This window comes from Phacochoerus africanus, chromosome 12 (genome assembly GCF_016906955.1).
Source record: "Phacochoerus africanus isolate WHEZ1 chromosome 12, ROS_Pafr_v1, whole genome shotgun sequence".
NCBI lineage: Eukaryota > Metazoa > Chordata > Mammalia > Artiodactyla > Suidae > Phacochoerus > Phacochoerus africanus.
Window position 1 is genome coordinate 45,339,869 of NC_062555.1, and position 18,988 is coordinate 45,358,856.

An 18,988-nucleotide genomic window follows, 5' to 3' on the forward strand; every position below is an offset into this window, starting at 1 on the left:
ATATGGAGGTTCCCAGGCTAGGGGTTGAATCGGAGCTGTAGCTGCCGGCCTACGCCAGAGCCACAGCAACGCGGGATCCGAGCCGCGTCTGCAACCTACACCACAGCTCACGGCAACACCGGATCGTTAACCCACTGAGCAAGGGCAGGGACCGAACCCGCAACCTCCTGGTTCCTAGTCGGATTTGTTAACCACTGCGCCACGACGGGAACTCCTGTTTTTTGCATTTTTAATATCCCCTTAAGCAACCTGCAACCATGCGGAGCTGCTTGCCTCTGCCGTTGAAGTTTTTGTTAGTGCTCTGGTTATGATAAAGTTGCATAATTTTGGGTGGTTTGTTCCTACCCTATTTTTCCATAAGATTCTTATTTTTAGTGTGCAGTATTGGAGAATAAAGGGTTTTTTCAGGAAAGCATGTTATGGCAGAAATAATCATTACACATAACATGATTTTCTTTGTGAAAGCCCTCCTCCATCCTTATTTATTTATTTTTTTTTTAGGGCCACACCTGCTGCATATGGAAGTTCCTGGGCTTAGGAGTAGGATCAGAGCTGCAGCTGCTGTCCTGCGCCACAGCAACAGTGGATCCGAGCTGTATCTGCAACCCACACTGCAGTTTGTGGCAGTGCCAGATCCTTAACCCACTGAGTGAGGTCAGAGATTGAACCTGCATCCTCACGGATACTAGTCAGATTCTTAAACTCGCTGAGCCACAATGGGAACTTCAGAAAACCTCTTATTTTTAAATGTTCGTGGTCTCTGGTTTGAAGTGATGAGTGGGCCAAAGATAATAGAAGGCACTGTAACGCTTGGAATGAAGTGTAGTCTGGATATCGACCATACCATTTTATCTTGCGGTCCCATACAACATCATGTGAATCACAATCTCTGAAATTCAACTTTGAAATCTATATTTTTTAATAATATTGAGGTTTGTGGTCCACTGCTGAACCATATACAGTCATACCTATTATTTGTTTGTATTAGTTTGAATAACAGTTCAGGGTGGTAGATGTACACATAGGTATACTTTACCTGTTCTTTCTGGTTTTTTGGAGAAGGCATTAAGACTTAATTTCTGGAAGTTCCTGTTGTGACTCAGTGGTAAAGAACCCATCTATTAGTCACGAGAATGCGGGTTCGTTCCCTGGCCTCGATCAGTGGGTTAAGGATCCGGCTTTGCCTCCACCTGTGTGTGTAAGTCATAGATGCGGCTCAAATCCTGTGTGGCGGTGGCTGTGGTGTAGGCCGGCCGCTGCAGCTCTGATTCAACCCCTAGCCTAGGAACTTCCATATGCTGCAGGTGCAGCCCTAAAAACCAACAACCACCACCAACTTCCCCCCGCCCCAACAAACAAAAAACACTTATTTTCTACGTCTCTGGATTTGGTAGGAAATTCTAGTGGTTTTCACGTTCTGAGTGGGACACAGACCATAATATTTTGCCCCTGAATAGAGTGGAAACTGTTGTTTCACCTTTAGAAAAGCTGGTTGCATTTCCCAGGTTTGTTTGATTATGTGGAATTGTCTAATATTGAAGTTCCTATTTCTAAATGGGAGAGCAGTCTAATTGCTTAATGCTTATTTCTTGTTGGGTCAGGTGTTTTGCTGCATGTTTTGGCCCATTTCCCATAGTGAACTCATGGAGCTCCATCTTTCTTGGATTGTAGATTAGGGCCTTCTCACCCTTAAAATCTAGCTTCTCAAGTTTAGAGGATGAAAAGTAGGAGGAATTACTTTGCCTTTTAAATATCGAAGATTTTTTTAGGGAAAAGGTCACCAGCTCTTGTGTTGTTATGTTAACTACCTGTCTCAGATAACATTGCCCAGTCCAGGAATTGGCACATTTTTTCCTAAAGGGCTTAATAATAAATATTTTAGTCTTACTGACCATAGTCATTGCCACAATTAAAACAGCAAAAGTAGAGTTCCTGTTGTGGTTCAGTGGAAATGAATGTGACTAGTATCCAGGAGGATGTGGGTTCGATCCCTGGCCTCACTCAGTGGGTTAAGGAGCTGGTGTTGCTGTGAGCTGCATACAGTAGGTTGCAGTAAGCTCAGATCCTGAGTTGCCGTGGCTGTGGTGTAGGCCAGCAGCTATAGCTCTGATTCAACCTCTAGCCTGGGAACTTCTGTATGGCGTGAGTGTGGCCTTAAAAAGCAAAAAACAAATTAAAAATAAAACAGCAAAAGTAGCTGTAGCTAATACTTAGATGGCTGGCTGCACCTGTGTTTTGATAAAGCTTTTTTTAGTGAAAACACATATCCAGCAGGTTGTTGTTTGTCGATCCTTTTGTTCTAGTCTGATACTAGGTGTCTAGTCATGTAATCACATCCACTTCAGATTTGCTTTGGTTAAAGCACTGGGCAGGAGACCTTTGCTCACTCTTTAGATTGATCAAATTGCAAGCAGAGATATAAACCCCCCTTCTTTGCCACCCCCCCAACACCACGTAATTCTCGAAATATCCCTTTCTTAGAAGTCTTGAGAACTTACTTCATCAGTCTTAACTTCAGTTTCTTAAGGTTGGTTTAAGTGTATATTATTTAAAACCAGTTTTATCCCACTTATTGACAAGTTCTGCTTTCTCAGGGAGGTAATTTTCTTTCTCTTTAAAATAGTGAATTTTTTTCTTGGCGTACAGAGAGTACAAAGGGTACCTGGCCATATAAACATCTTTTGTTCCCATTATTTTGTTGGGCTAAACAGTATCCAGGAGACAATCTCTCAGCAGCATGTGCTTTTTTTTGTTTTTTGTTTTTGTTTTGTGTGTGTGTGCACTTGAATAATCTCTGGCTTGAGCATTGAAAATCTGAGTTGGCATTCTCTTCATGGCTCTGCTTTTCTTTGAATATGTTACCACCCACAAATCACTTATTTCTCTCAGCCTTTGGACTCTACATTGTACTACTACTAAAAAAAACAAAAAAACAAACCCAAAAAAACCCGCTGTTTCTTTTCTTACCTTGAAACATACAAATTTCATGGGTAGGATTTAAAAATGTGTGAGTTTTTAAGATAAAGTAGGAAATTTCAAAGAAATACTGTTCTGTAGCACTTACAAAACAGTAAGGTATGGCTGTGAGAAAGCATAACCAGTTACTACTCTGACCTTGCTTTTCTGCTTGTGTGTTGTTTATTTGGAAAGAGCTACATGGAGAAATTAAAAGCTTCAGTGAGACCACTCACCCAAATTGCTTTCGAAGATAATATAAATTGTAACTTTTATTTTATATTGGTGTATACTTGATTTACAGTGTAGTTGGTTTCAGGTGTATAGCAAAGTGAATGAATTATGCATATATATCAATCCATTTTTCAGATCCTTCTATATAGGTTATTACATAATATTGATAGAGTTCCCTGTGCTATGTAGTAGGTACTTGTTGATTATCTATTTTATATATAGTAGTTAATCCTAGGCTCCTAATTTAACCCCTCCTTTCCCCTTAGGTAACCATAAGTTTGTTTTCTAAGTTTGTGTGTCTATTTCTGTTAGGTCAGTAGGTTTACTTGTGTCATTTTTTAAAGATATTTTTCTGACTTACTGTGATAATATCCACCCATGTTGCTGCAGATGGCATCATTTCATTCTTTTCTATGGCTGAGTAATAGTCCATTGTGTGTATATATATATATATATATATATATATATATACCTTTTTTAAAAAAATTTTTTTTAAGTTTCAATTTTTTTCTTTTTTGCTATCCCTGGCCAGGGATCAGATCCAAGCTACACTTGGATCCTGGATCCTTTTTAACCTACTGTGCTGGGCAGGGGATTGAACTTGCGTTCCAGTGCTCCAGAGACATTGCTGATCCTGTTGTGCCACAGCAGGAACTCCTGTTGTACCACATCTTAATCCCTTCAGCTGTCGATGGACGCTTAGGTTTGCTTCCATGTCTTGGCTATTGTAAATAGTACTGCTGTGAACATAGGGGTGCATGCATCTCTGAATTATGGTTTCCTCTGGGTATATGCCCAAGAGTGGGATTGCTGGATCATATCATAGTTCTGTTTTTAGCCTTTTAAGGAACCTCCATACTGTTCTCCATAGTGGCTGTACCTATTTACATTTCTACCTTCTAGGGTAGGAGGGTTCACTTTTCTCTATACCCTCTCCAGCATTTATCATTTGTAGATTTTTTGATGGTGGACATTCTGACCACTGTGAGGCGGTACTGCATTGTAGTTTGATTTACATTTCTTTAATATTTAGTGATGTTGAACATTTTGATGTGCTTTTTGGCCATCTGTACATCTTCTTTGGAGAAATGTCTGTTTATATCTTCTGCCCATTTTTTGATTTGGTTGGGTTTTTTTTGATACTGAGCTGTATTAACTTTGTATATTTTAGAGAAGATGGAGCTTTTTTAGTGGAGAGTTATCTGTGTTCAGCTTATTGTAGTCCTTTATTCCCAGGGAAATCTGCTCTGCCTTCAGTTCTTAAGGGCATCCTCCTGGCTGGAATCTAAAGATCTATTGCCTACTTTGTCATGCTTCCTATAAAACCTTTTTATTTAGTCTTGAGTTTTTTTTAAGAACGTCAGCTTATTCTTAGTCTTTAACCAAAATATGTGGGTGTTTTTTTGTTTTTTTTTTAATTTTTAAGTTAAAGTGTGCTTGATTTACAGTGTTTCTTCAATTTTGGTTGTACAGCACAAAATGTCTGTGTTTTAATCCTGCTCCTCACTCCTTTTTTTAAGTTGTTACAGTTGTTATTTTTGTAAGTGTTCTAGATAAATCTGTTTCATAGAATGTGGAATCTAGTCCCTATTCAGAAAGCTCCTGTTTCTGAAAATGACCTTTCTCTTAATAGCTGATTCAGTTTTTTCTTGATTCTAAAATCTTAGACCAGTGTGCCTTGATGCTTGTTTTTTAATTATTAGGCTGTGCCCTGTGAAGAGACACATAGTAGACCTAAAAACGATCTGATAACCACCTATCAGGCTGGTGGACATGTCATTTCTTAAGAGGTTAATTCTTAATAAATTGGGTGCTTGTCAGTTTTTTAGTTTTCATTGATATGAAGAATAAAACTGAAGTGAATTCCTTGTACCCTAACCTCATGAAAGATCACTAGACCTCATTTCTAACCTGTCTTAAACTTTGAGAATACTCTCCGTATCATGTCTTTTAACAATCTTTTTTTTTGGCTGTGGCATGCAGTGGCTTGATGTAGGATCTCAGTTCCCAGACTAGGGATTGAACCTGGGCCACAGTGGTAAAGGGCTGAGTTCCTAAGTATTAGACCACCAAGGAACTTCCTTAACAAGTCTTTCATGTACACTTTTATTTCAGAGACTCATTTCTCCAGAACATATAAATAAATATAAACAAATAAATGTCAGGGCATCTCATCCAGGCTTCTTCTTTTTTTTTTTTTTTTTTTTTTTTTGCTGTTTCTTTGGGCTGCTCCTGCAGCATATGGAGGTTCCCAGGCTAGGGGGTTGAATAGGAGCTGTAGCCACTGGCCTACGCCAGAGCCACAGCAACGCGGGATCCGAGCCGCGTCTGCGACCTACACCACAGCCCACGGTAACGCTGGATCGTTAACCCACTGAGCAAGGGCAGGGACCGAACCCGCAACCTCATGGTTCCTAGTCGGATTCGATAACCACTGCGCCATAATGGGAACTCCTCATCCAGGCTTCTTAATGGACTTCTCTGGGGATCATTTTGGTCAGTAAGATTGGCCTTTTCTTCATTATTGCCAATATTTATGGAAATTTCCATGGGAATCTAACTTGTGTATGAATCTGGTATTCTAGCAGTCCCTGTTACTAGATCTCTTTCTTAGCTCTATTCAGTTGTAAAGCTGATTTTTAAACACAGTTTTACAAGTTACATCTGAAAATGCAAATTTGGGGGTAAATCTTAAGATTTTCTTTTTTTAAAAAAGTCTCAATTTGCAGTATTAAATTTTCTTGGTAACTGAGTGTTTTGGGGTCCTTAAGAGGACCCAGTTTTGGTGATTCTTAAGAGGACTTAACAGGACCCAGTGTAGTTGTGGCTATAACTTACTGTGAAAGAATACAAAGTGTAATTGGCAAAGGGAAAAGGCAGACAGGACAATATCTGGAGGACACTAGGTGTAACCTAAGAATCTTGTCCTAGTAGAGTCCCACGGCACAACCTTCATTCCTGCAACAATGAATTGGGACAACACTTGTGAAATGTCTACTAGGGAACCCTACTAGAGATGTAGTACCTAAGGTTTTATTGAATTTGGACTCTGCCTAGTTTATACTGAAGTCTGGATTCCCAGTAGGAAAGCAGGTGTTGGGCATAAACCATGTCATCTGCACAAAATGCTTAAGGCACAGTGAGCCCCTCTACCAGGTACTGTTGTGGGAACCCTCCTGAGCAGGAGCTGTGCCAGCCAGGGACCAGCTGTGCCAGCACCCTTTCTAAGGATGGCAGTCCTGCCATGTCACTTTCCTGCACACTGAGCTGTGTGTTCTTGACTGGTTTCTTTTTGATTGTATTCATTCTTACAGTGTTTATTGAAGAATTTATTGACTACTGTATTAAAGTTCAGGGTGTTTTGCATAAGTTCATATCATCCAGAAAGATAAATTTATTTATTTATTTTATTTTTTATTTTTTGTCTTTTTTTTGCCTTTTCTAGGGCTGCTCCCACGGTATATTGAGGTTCCCAGGCTAGGGGTCTAATTGGAGTTGTAGCTGCCAGCCTACACCAGAGCCACAGCAACGCCAGATCTGAGCTGCATCTGTGACCTACACCACAGCTCACGGCAATGCCAGATCCTCAACCCACTGAGCAAGGCCAGGGATCGAACCCGCAGCCTCATAGTTCCTAGTCAGATTCGTTAACCACTGTGTCACGACCGGAACCTCAGAAAGATAAATTTAAAAGCAAATCTATGGAGAAACCATCAGGGATCTTGGACAGCAGTCTTGTTGGGAAATTTCTTCTCTGGTACCGCCTATATTTTGCTAGGTACTTAAGTAACCCTTTTTTGCCTTTTGTCATATCACTAGATTTATTGGGTCTCTGAATCTGCTTCTAGCTTCCCCTATAAGCTGAGTCCTATCCAAGGTTAAATCTTGTTCATTGCCTTTTTTCTTGTCATGCCATTATTTCATTCTGAGCTCATAGTGCTTATTTATCAGATGCAAGGGATCCCCTACCTTTCACCTTTAATGGAAGAGACTTCCTATCCACTTCTGAATTCCTAGTTCTACACAGCCTTGCTGACCATTTCCACTTGGACGGTAAAATCTTATAGTCATCTTCTATCCTAGTTCACCTTTCTTATCCACTTTCAGGCATACTTTGGAGAGATTGCAGATTTAGTTCCAGACCATTGCAATAAAGTTAATATCACAGTAAAGTGAGTTATATATTTTTTGGTTTCCCAGTACATGTAAAAGTTATGTTTATACTATATTGTAGTCTACTGAGTGTGAAATAGCATTGTCTTTTAAAAATGTATATATAGGAGTTCCCGTCGTGGCGCAGTGGTTAACGAATCCGACTAGGAACCATGAGCTTGCAGGTTCGGTCCCTGCCCTTGCTCAGTGGGTTAACGATCCGGTGTTGCCGTGAGCTGTGGTGTAGGTTGCAGATGCGGCTTGGATCCTGTGTTGCTGTGGCTCTGGCACAGGCCGGCGGCTGCAGCTCTGATTCGACCCCTAGCCTGGGAACCTCCATATGCTGCAGGAGCGGCCCGAGAAATGGCAAAAAGACAAAAAAAATAAAAAATAAATGTATATATAACTTTAATTTCAAAATGCTTTATTGCTAAGAATGCTATTGATCCTTTGAGCCTTCAGGAGTCCTAATCATCTTGCTGGTGGAAGGTCTTGCCTTCATGTTGACGGCTGCTGACTGATCAGGGTAATGGTTGCTGAAGGCTAGGGTGGCTGTGGCAATAGGACAGCAGTCAAGTTTGCTTCATTGGTTGGCTTTTCCTTTCACAAATGTTTCTCTGTAGCATGCAATGTCAGTTGATAACATTTTACCCACAATAGAACTTATTTGAGAATTGAAGGGAGTTTCTTTTGTGGCTCAGTGAGTTAAGGACCCAGTATTGTCTCTGTGAGGGTGTAGGTTTGATCCCTGGCCTTGTTCAGATGGTTAAGGATCCTTTGTTGCCAGCTGCAGTTTAAGGCGCAGGGCTTAGGTTGCAGATGCAGCTCAGATCTGGTGTTGCTGTGGCTGTGGTGTAGGGAGGCACATGTAGCTTTGATTCAACTCCTAGCCTGGAACTTCCCATATGCTGCAGGTGTGACTGTTAAAAACAAACAAACAAAAAAAAACCAACTTGGAGTGAGTGGTCTCAAATCCCGCTGCTGGTGTATCAACTAAGTTTTGTATTATGAGTTCTTATCTTTTCCTTTTTTTTTTTAGGCTTTTTAGGGCCACACTCGTGGCACATGGAAGTTCCACAGCCACAGCAATGCCAGATCTGAGCCACATCTGTGACCCATACCACAGCCCACAGCAAGGCCGGATCCTTAACCCACTGAGTGAGGTCAGGGATGGGAACCTGCATCTTCATGGATGCTAGTCGGGTTTGTTACTGCTGGGCCATGATGGGAACTCCTCTAAGTCCTTCTTGTCATTACAATAGTGTTCACAGCATCTTCTTCACCGGGAGTAGATTCCTTCTCAAAAAATCACTTTCTTTGGAGTTCTGGTCATGGTGCAGTGGTTAACGGTTCCGACTGGAAACCATGAGGTTGTAGGTTCAATCCCTGGCCTTGCTCAGTGGGTTGAGGATCTGGCGTTGCCGTGAGCTGTGGTGTAGGTTGCAGATGCAGCTCCGATACCGTGTTGCTGTGGCTCTGGTGTAGGCCGGTGGGCTACAGCTCCGATTAGACCCCTAGCCTGGGAATCTCCATATGCTGTGGGAGCGGCCCTAGAAAAGGCAAAAAGACAAGAAAAAAAAAATCACTTTCTTTGCTCTTCCACAAGAAGCAGCTTATCGTAGATAAAGTTTTACCCTGAGATTGCAGCAACTCAGTCCAGTCTTCAGGCTCCACATCTAGTTCTTTTACTCATTCCACCACATATACAGTTACTTCCTCCACCGAAGTCTTGAACCTCTCAAAATCATTCCTGAGGATTGGAATCACCTTCTTCCAAACTCTTGTTCGTATTGTTTTGACCTCTTCCCGTGAATCCCAAATGTTCTTAGTGGCACCTAGAATGGTGAATCCTTTCCAGGAGGTTTTCAGTTCTCTTTGCACAGATCTGTCAGAGGACTTATGGTCTTTGGCATCTATAGTCTTATAAAATGTATTTCTTAATTAAGACCTGAAAGTTGACATTACTCCTTGATCCACTGTGGTGTAGGCCAGCAGCTACAGCTCCCATTCGACCCCTAGCCTGGGAACGTCCATGTGTCGAGGGTGTGGCCCTAAAAAGACAAGAAAAAAAAAGAAATTACCCTCCTTGATCCATGGTTTCCAGAATGGATGTTGTGAACAGGCATGATAACAATAGTAATCTTGTACATTTTCATCCGAGCTCTCTGGTGACCAGGTACCTTGTCAGGGAGCGGTGATATTTTGAAAGGAATCTGTTTCTTCTTAGCAGTAGATCTCCACACTGGGTTTAAAATAGTCAGTAAACTATTTTGTAAACAGTTTAAAAAAAAAAAGGCTGTCATCTGTCTTTGTTGTTCCATTTTGAGAACACTGGCGGAGTAGGCTTAGCATAATTCTTAAGCGCCCTGGAATTTTTCAGATGGTAAATGAGCACTGGCTTCAACTTCGGGTCACCAGCTGCATCAGCTCCTGAGAGCAGGCCTGTCCTTTGAAGCCAGACATTGACTTCTCCTCCCTGTGAAAGTTAATTGAAGGCTGTTTTTCTCCTCTGCCGTCTCTTGTTCAGTGCAGGCCACCTTCATTCATGATCAGAGCTGGATCTCCTTGGTGACTTTTCTCCCATCAGCACTGGCTGTTTCACCTGGCACTTGGATGTTATGGAGACAGCTTCTTTTCCTTAAATCTCGTGAGCCAGCCTTTGCCTGCTTCAGACTTTTCTTGCGAAGCTTCCTCACTTCTTTTGGCCGTCATAGAATTGAAGGGAGTTAGGCGTTGCTGAGTGAGGTGCTTTGACTTAGGGAAATGTTGGGGCTGGTTTTAGCTTCCGGCCAGACCACTCAAACTTTCTCCACATCAGCATTAAGGCTGTTGTGCTTCCTTACCATTTGTGTGTTTACTGGAAGAGCACTTTTAATTGCCCTCACCGACTTTTCCTTTGCTTTCTCACAACTTGGCTAACTTTGGTGCAAGTTTCTCACTTTCTGCCCTTCCTGGCTTTTGACCTGCCTTCCTCACCAAGCTTAATCATGTGTAGCTTTTCAAGTGACAGGTGTGTGACACTTTGCTTTTACTTGAATACTTAGATGCCATTGTAGGGTTATTCTTTGGCCTGATTTCAGTATTGTTGTGTCTCAGGGAAGAGAAAGACCTGAGGAGAAAGGGGTTAAGGGAACAGCCAGAACACTTACAACATTGATGAGTTAGGTTTGCCGTCTTATGTGGGTGATAATAGTAACATCAAAGATCACTTACAGGAGATCACTGTAGTAAATAATAATGACCAAAAAAAAGTTTGAAATATTGTGAGAATTACCAAAGTGTGACAGACATAAAGTAAGCAAATACTGTTGGAAAAATGGTGTGATGGATAATTCTTCAATTTGTAAAAAATGCATTATCTGTGAAGTGCAATAAAGCAAAAGCCCAACAAAACAGAGGTAGGCCTGTTGTTTTTCCTGTTGATTGAAACAGTTAATTTTTATTTATTTCTACTCATAAGAACTTTAGTTCTGATTGCTAATTATTTCCTGGTCTACTGGGCCATCTACATGGCTCTTCCCACTTCCAGTTTCTGTTCATTATAGTGTGGCCTTCATATCACTTGCCAGCTTATTTTGGGGGGCGAGGAGGGGGTGGGGGTTGAATTATGTGAAAAATAAAAGCATGGAATGAAGACGAAATAGTGACAATTAGACTTTTGTAATGGACCTTTTAGAATCATTAATCAAGTCTGGATTTTATAACCTGGGTTTTCTTAAAACAATAAAAACTGTCATTCCTGATGGTTTCTAAGATGTGTAGATTATTCATAGAACTCATGAGTTACCGTTAAGCAATTTTTAGGAAGAGTTGGTCCTTTTGTAAGGAGATTTGATACCATCTTCATCTTGAAAGAAGTACCTTCCCTAAAACTTTTGAGAATTTGATACTGTTTTAGTTGAAATTTGGCAAATCTTAAAAAAGCAAGTTGGGGAAACTATTTAAGAAGTTGAAAAATAATGGCAAAAACATATTGGATTAATTGTGACTTCTAGTTCTCAGTTGAAATTTTTTCCTTTTTTCTCTATGTATGTTGTGTATGTCATTCTCTAGTAGAACTTTTATTTAAAAAAAAACCTTCAAGTTGATGGTAATGCTAAAAATGAGGTTTTGCTAATCTAGTTATAATTAACATTGTTCCATAGTGTATCAGTTGTGTAAAATTAGTGTGTATGCTCTTTAAGTCACATCTTTTAGTAGGCTCACAAATACTTTACATGTTTGTTTAGGAAAGTAGGAAAGTGTTATGTATTCTTGATGTTTATATAAAATGATGATTTCATGATATACAGTGATCTGTAGAATGATAGAAACCAATGTAAACACCATATACAACTTACTTAGAATTTACTTTGCTTTTTATTTTAAGGGACCAGTTACTCTCCACAAGAAAATTCACACAACCACAGTGCTCTTCATAGTTCAAATTCACATTCTTCTAATCCAAGCAATAATCCAAGCAAAACTTCAGATGCAGTAAGTATATAAACACGCCCAATTTTGTTTTTATGGAATATATTGAATTTTTTTAAATCAAAGTTGATCTTTTCTTAGTGCATTTGAACTAATGGGCTAGCCTTGTTAGTAGAACTGAGGATGTTCAGTAGATGCCATCTTGGCATTGTTTCATCAGCATTCCTGTGTAGAGCAAAATTTACCATTGTGATATTTGACATATAAAAAACTTTAGATTGTGAAACTTGTGGTTTAAATTGAGCTTGCTCTCTTTCCATAATATGTAAACTTCCATTTAAAAAAATCTGTAAATTTATTGAGTATCTACTATATATTTTATACTCTTCAAGACACTAGTGATATAAAGGTCCCTGTCCTCAAAGACATGAAATCCAGTGAGGACTTCTAGGTTATTTTTTAAATATGAAGTAATTCAATTTGAATTTCTTAAGGTCAAGGTTCAAATGAAAATTCTAATACATTCATTCAAAAATAAGGTTTCTGGAGTTCCTGTTGTGGCTCAGTGGTTAATGAATCTGACTGGGAACCATGAGGTTTCGGGTTCGATCCATGGCCTCACTCAGTGGGTTAAGAATCCGGCGTTGCCATGAGTTATGGTGTAGGTCAAGGATGCGGTTTGGATTTGGCATTGCTGTGGCTGTGGCGAAGACCGGTGGCTACAGCTCTGATTAGACCCCTAGCCTGGGAACCTCCATATGCCGCAGGTACAGACCTGGAATAGGCAAAAAATAAATAAATAAATAAAGGTTTTCACTTGCCAAGCATATGTTAGGTTTTTGATATATAGAACTAAGGAAGTATATAGCCCAGCTTAAAGGAACTTTCAGACCTATGGTGGAGACTGAAAATTAAACCATTAAAAGGCTGCATGTTACTGTTGCTGGGGGTTAGGTGCCAGCTTGGACGAGGGAGGTGTGCTAGCCAACAGACTGAATGTAACTCTCCTAATTGAAGAGATCTGGAATTTGTGTAGCATGGAAAGGAACAGTACCTACAAAGACATAGAAGTGGGAAATAGCATCACACGTTTGGAGAACACGGATTTTGATCGTGTGGGAGAATGGCCTGCCTCAGGTTACAGGGATAAGTGGGGCCAGATCACGAAGAGTTCTATACCTGCCAGGAAATATGAATTTTATATAAAGGCTACTAAAGGATATAATTGGTGAAGTAACATATTTACAGTTTTAAAAACATCAGATAGCAATGTGGAAAATACATTGTAGGAAGGAAGAACAACTAGAAGGCTGTAGAAGTACAGGCTGAATCCAGCAGATGCTGCCTTGGTTATATGGGTGAACATTACATCTTGATTGGTATTGAAAGACCCTTGAGAGTTTATTATTTTTTGTTCCTTGTCGAATGCGTGTGGATAGTACATTTCCATATAATTGAGATGTCAATGATGTTCATAAAAATTAATTTAGAGTAGTTTTAAATATTGTATTATTCGGGGTCCAGTTAGGAAAACAGAAATCATACTAATTATTTTAGCACAGAGAATTTTAAATACAGGGTTGGTTAAGTAGATATTAAAGGTATTGTGGACTGTAGTGATTACCCCTGAGGACTGGGGAACGAAAGGAAGTGGGGGAGGTTGTCAGAACCTAACAGCTCAGAGGAGGATCCTGCATGGTTGATGATAGTGCCTCTGAGACGTGTGAGGAAGCGGGTTCTCTTTCTGGGTGGACAGCTGGGAACCGGAACCAGCTGTGCCTGCCAGGCTTCTCCCCTCTCCTGCCTTTCAGTCCTCTTCTAATGTCTAGTGTTGGCAGGATCTGACAGGAAGCCAGCTGGCTAAATAGAATGTAATTTGCATTATCCCAGCCCTGGCATCACAACAGAAGATAGACGGATGGTATTGAGGCTTAGACAGCAGCTCTCAACCTTCACGGTGTTGACCTCGCACTGTTGTGCTGAAGCATTTTCACCAAAAGGTAGACTTAGGTTTTACAATGAGTATCTACATTTTTGTGGAAAATGGCCCTATTAATTTAACAAAGTAGCGCCAACCTAAGGTTCCCTTTATCACTGACAATTCAGATTTGGTATTTGTCTGCTATTAGGACAAAGACAGGCCATGTGGACATTGTTTTGGTGGGGAAAATCCCTTATTTAGGGAAAATAAGGAATGGATTGACATGATCAAATTAGAAAGAATAAATAACAGGCATTAGATAAGCTTGAAAGGTCCAAATTTTAAAGGGTGTTGGTATTTCACTGTGTGAGTGGAAACTGAAGATGGATTAAATAAATATCTTGTGTTTTCAGAATCAAGGTTCCACTTTCTGTAGATCTCAACTCTAGACATATAATTAACCTTCAAGTCATCTTTTTCATTATAATGTACTCAGTGGGCATGTTTTTGCAAACTAAGTTTAATCTTATCTGAGAAGCTAGCTTTTGAACATTTCTGAAGGTTATTTGTAACTTTTAAAATCACTTCTAATGGAAGTTTATTGGTAATAAACAAAAAATTACTTCTCATTTATATTTATAATGAAAGAAGAAATGAACAGATTCGTATTAGGTAACCCAGGTCAACACATTATTTTAACCCATGTTAAAATATGGAATAGCTTTTTTTTAAAGTGGGTTTTTATTTTCCTTTGCGCTTTTGAAGTTTTAAATCTGTCTTTGAAAATTGGTAGCAGTATTATTTGAAGTTAGGTACACAGACCTTTGGTCGTACGGGTGATTTGTATTAAGTTAATTGTTGAAAGACGAGTTGAAAGAGTATTAAGATATTCACGTCGTAGTTACCTGCTAAGTTCTAAGATGAACATTTATTACGGTGTTTAACACAGAGCCCCCCCCCCAGTTCATAGTAAATATCTAGGCCTTGTTGAATCTAAATATTTAGCCTTTTTGAATGCCTCCTCCTTCCTAGTCTAAATCATGATAGGACTCCCAGACATCACGTAGGCTGCTTTAGATTGTTATGCATATTTCTGATTTTCTTAAGAGATCTATTTATTCAGAGAGTCTCTTTACTTGGGGAAAAAAAATTATTTCCATTTAGACATTATAATTGGAATCTTCCCTTTTAAGTATCATTCACCAATTTTCATTTGCTGGTAGTGCTTTAAATTCAATCCTAGATTACTTTGCATTTATACACCAACTCCCGTAGCTATTAATTAAATATCTTCTGTTTTCAATTTAAATACCTTTTGGAGGTTTTTAAGTTTGAGGCACTTAAGATCTGTCCTCTGTAATCAGTCTTGCCTGAAGATAGTCTACTTAATCATAGAATTCTTAGGACTCCAAGAAGTTCTTTTTACAGGGAATGCCATCTTTGATGTTATTTAATGAACTATTCTTCACTAACCCATAATTAAATCCCGAAATTAACACTTTGTTTTCTATAACTTAACTTTGAGAAGGAGTGGTGGGACTCTGTTTCAGGGAGAGTAAATAGGGAGATGCTTTTTTTTATTTAAGAAGAGAAAAGCAGCTTTCATATAGGAGTTCTAAGGCATTTTGAATTGAAAGAGCAGATAGGTGCTTCAGTAATTATTTAGTGCTATTTTACAGCAGCCATTTTCATACTTTTTAGTCTCAAGACCTCTACATTCATTAAAATCGAGAACTCTCATTTATGTGGACTATCATCGTTTACTATATTAAAATTTTAAACTGATAAATTTGAAAAGTAATTTATTAAAAAAGTTGTAAAGCTATTGTTACATGTCAATACATGTAATATATTTCTATGAAAAATAACTTTCTGAAACAAAAATAGACATTGACCATCTCTTTAATTCTTAACTTCGATGGGAAAAGATACCTAGAATGCTGCTCTATATCCAGTCTTCTGTGATATCAAATTTCCTGTAAAGCCACTGGGAAACACCACTGTGTTCTTTTGATAGAATGAGGAGGCAGAAGATAGAATTGTCTCAGCAGTATCTGTAGCAGTATTAGTTATGTTTTTGTGAATGATCTCTCGGAGTCCCTCAGGGGTTCCCAAGCAGCACTCATTGAACCGTTGCCTTAGAGCACTTGTTGGCAACTATACCAAGCCTAATTTCTTAGAAAACTTAAAACATAAGGCCTGCAAACATTTCATTTTAATTTTAGATATTTTTAAAATTAAAAAACCTGAGAATTTAATGTATAACATGGTAAGTAGCTGATAGCACTGTATTGTAAATTGAAATTTGCTAAGAAAGTAGAGCTGAAATGTTCTCACAAGGAAGTCTGTGACTGGGGTGACAGAGACGGATGTGTTAATAACTAGATGAGCGGAATCCGTTCACCATGTATATGGATATCAAATCATTGAGGTGTACACTTAAATGTCTTACAGTTTTGTCACTTATATCCCAGTAAAGCTGAAAAAAAGAGATTGATTTTTTTTTTTGGCTGTGTGTGTGTGTGTTTAGGGCTGCACTCACAGCTTATGGGTTCCCCGGCTAGGGGTCAAATCGGAGCTTCAACTTTCTGCCTACACCATAGCCACAGCAACATGGGATCTGAGCCATGCCTGTAATCAACACCACAGCTTGCAGCAACACTGCATCCTTAACTCACTGAATTAGGCCATGGATCGAACCCACATGCTCCTGGATACGAGTCATGTCCTTAATCCGATGAGCCACAAGAGGAATTGCTATTGGCATTTTAAAAATTACCCTTTTACTTAAAAGATTTTTTTCCTTAACCTTTTTTTTTTTTTTTGAGGATAGAAGCAGGGTGGAGAAGATGAACTTAAGTTGCTAGTATGTTATTGTGTAGCGCTGTACCTTGGAGCACGTTCTATTAAGACAGACATTAACTTGTACTAACCCAGGATATGATAGACCCCTGCTTATGAAGGTTCTGATTTGTGAACTTTTAACTGTCCTGGAGGTTGTGCCAGAATGGAAATTAACTGTCATGAAGTGCACTGTTTACTTGAGCAGTGTTTGTTTGTTTTGTAGAGCAATGCCTTTGGCTGGGGAAGCAGTATGTTGATAGTTATTCTGATGCAAGCTCGTTTTCCTATAGCACAGGTCACACAGTTCACACAGTCATCAATTTGAAGAGCACTGGTTTAGACCACTCTGATCCTAGCCTTCTGGAAGCTAGGGGATTGAGAATTAACTGTCTACTGATTTTGAAGGTTTAGAAGCATGGGGCTGATTTCCAGTAGCCTTATTATTCTGAGATGTAAACCTCAGAGCAAATTCTGTAGTATTTCTTCACGTGTCCTCACAATTACTAGGACATTTCCAAAATTAGTGTTGATTTATTGGAAAAACAGCAGATTTTTTCTTCTACCACTAATTAGTTTTGTGACCTGTGAACAACCTGGAAGTTCTCTTGGCTTGTTCCTAGGCGGTAAATTAAAGCTGAGTAGGCAGTGCATAAGGGTTCCTTTGCTCAAGCTTTAGAACTGACCCTCTACATTGTGGTAAATCCAGAAGAAGGATGGGCTGTCAAAGTATATTTTTTTTTAATTTATTTTCATGTCAGGGCTCCACCAGATTGAGTTAAGAGAAAATGAGTGATACTGCTAATCCATAATGAGAGACAGGATTTATTTCTTACTTGACCCATCTCATGGATTTTGGAGGAGAAATAAAGTCATAGCTTGTAATTAGCTTTGTGTTTAAAGTTTTTTGGGTGTGTGTCTGTTTTTTTCCCCTCACTAATAAGAACATTGAATACAGGCTGGTTGTTCTCTATTACAGTCTGTGTGATCACTACTTCTGCTGCGAAGAGCTTGGATCTTCTCTTTTCTCATGCTGTCAAATCAGTCATTTGAGAGTGGGTTCTCTAACCTCCTCTCCATGTGACTTATTTCAGCAATTAAAGCTGTGATGATGGGGAGCTTTTGTAATGCTTTTCTAAAGTCAAGGTGATATTGATTTCATGTCTTTGTTCCTGGGCCTCATAAACTACTAATCTGTTTAATTTGGTATTTTAGCAATTGGTTTTCCATTGTTATCCTTTAAGGTCTATATAGACTAAGCTCTCCCAAGAGGTATACACACATAATTACATCTTATATCAGCGTACTTTTAACACAAATCTTTTTTCATATGTATGCTTTGAAAACAATCGACGGTCTCGATATTTCATATCAAGTGATATTAAGTATTAGTAACATTTTCTAATCTTTAAAAATATTTTTTAAGCCTTATGATTCTGCAGATGACTGGTCTGAACATATTAGCTCTTCTGGGAAAAAATACTACTACAATTGTCGAACAGAAGTTTCACAATGGGAAAAACCAAAAGAGTGGCTTGAAAGGTATCCGCTTTTAATGTATTGAACATTATTTCTCATTCTTGATTCTATAGGCTACCATCTTAGAATGCTAAACATTGTTAAGTTTAGGTTTCTTAGTGTGGTGCTCATCACTCCCCTTTTTAATTGCAGTGGTTGGCCCATTGTGTTTTCCATAATTTCTCTTTACCTTAAAAAACAAAACAAAAAACTAGGATAGGTAAACAACTGTCCACAAGGGCCTTGTGCATGAATCAGTATATTTAATTTAAAAATGTATATTAATCTGCATTTATACATCTTCCTTATGATTTATACTAGAAATCTTCATAATGCTTTTAGGATGATAAGTTTCCTTTATAAATGTCTAATTATTATTACACAGTTTTGGTTGTAGGGTTAATGACATATAAATAATTGGTATAATATTGCCGTCAGTGAGAAACCTGTTTTTTTATTTTCCATGTACTGTTAAATTGCACATTCGCAAAGAAGTGTTAAATGTAGATTCATTGCACCTGTTGTAAATTTTTGGGGTTTATTTTTTGTTTTTAGAGAGCAGAGACAAAAAGAAGCAAACAAGATGGCAGTTAATAGTTTCCCAAAAGATAGGGATTACAGAAGAGAGGTGATGCAGGCAACAGCCACTAGTGGGTTTGCCAGTGGAAGTAAGTATTAATTTTTTTCTTTGAACCAATATGATGTTTGATTCATTCCTGCAGTTCATTTGCTTTACAGATTTATATGCATAACCATTTATATCTGTGAACTAAATAAATAGAAACATAGGAATTTTCTTTTATGTTGGATCTGCCCTCATAATCTATGTTTTTTGTAAAGGGAAAGGGTACGCAGTAGAATAGTACACACATATTCATCACTGTGAGAAGTATTCATCACTTCTCATAATGGCTGTAATGCCACTGACTTTCATGTTATGGATTGATTCCTTTT

General features: G+C 38.9%; 1 protein-coding gene across 4 annotated transcripts in view; it reads left to right on the plus strand.

The window, feature by feature from the left end:
• WAC (WW domain containing adaptor with coiled-coil) overlaps positions 1 to 18,988 on the plus strand; it is an 89,482-nt gene that overhangs the window by 39,643 nt on the left and 30,851 nt on the right. For all 4 annotated transcript variants that reach the window (XM_047755154.1, XM_047755155.1, XM_047755153.1 and 1 more), the window contains exons 4-6: positions 11,711 to 11,817; positions 17,943 to 18,058; positions 18,590 to 18,702. In XM_047755154.1, coding sequence (XP_047611110.1) covers positions 11,711 to 11,817; positions 17,943 to 18,058; positions 18,590 to 18,702 — 336 coding nt within the window. The remainder of the gene's footprint in view (positions 1 to 11,710; positions 11,818 to 17,942; positions 18,059 to 18,589; positions 18,703 to 18,988) is intronic.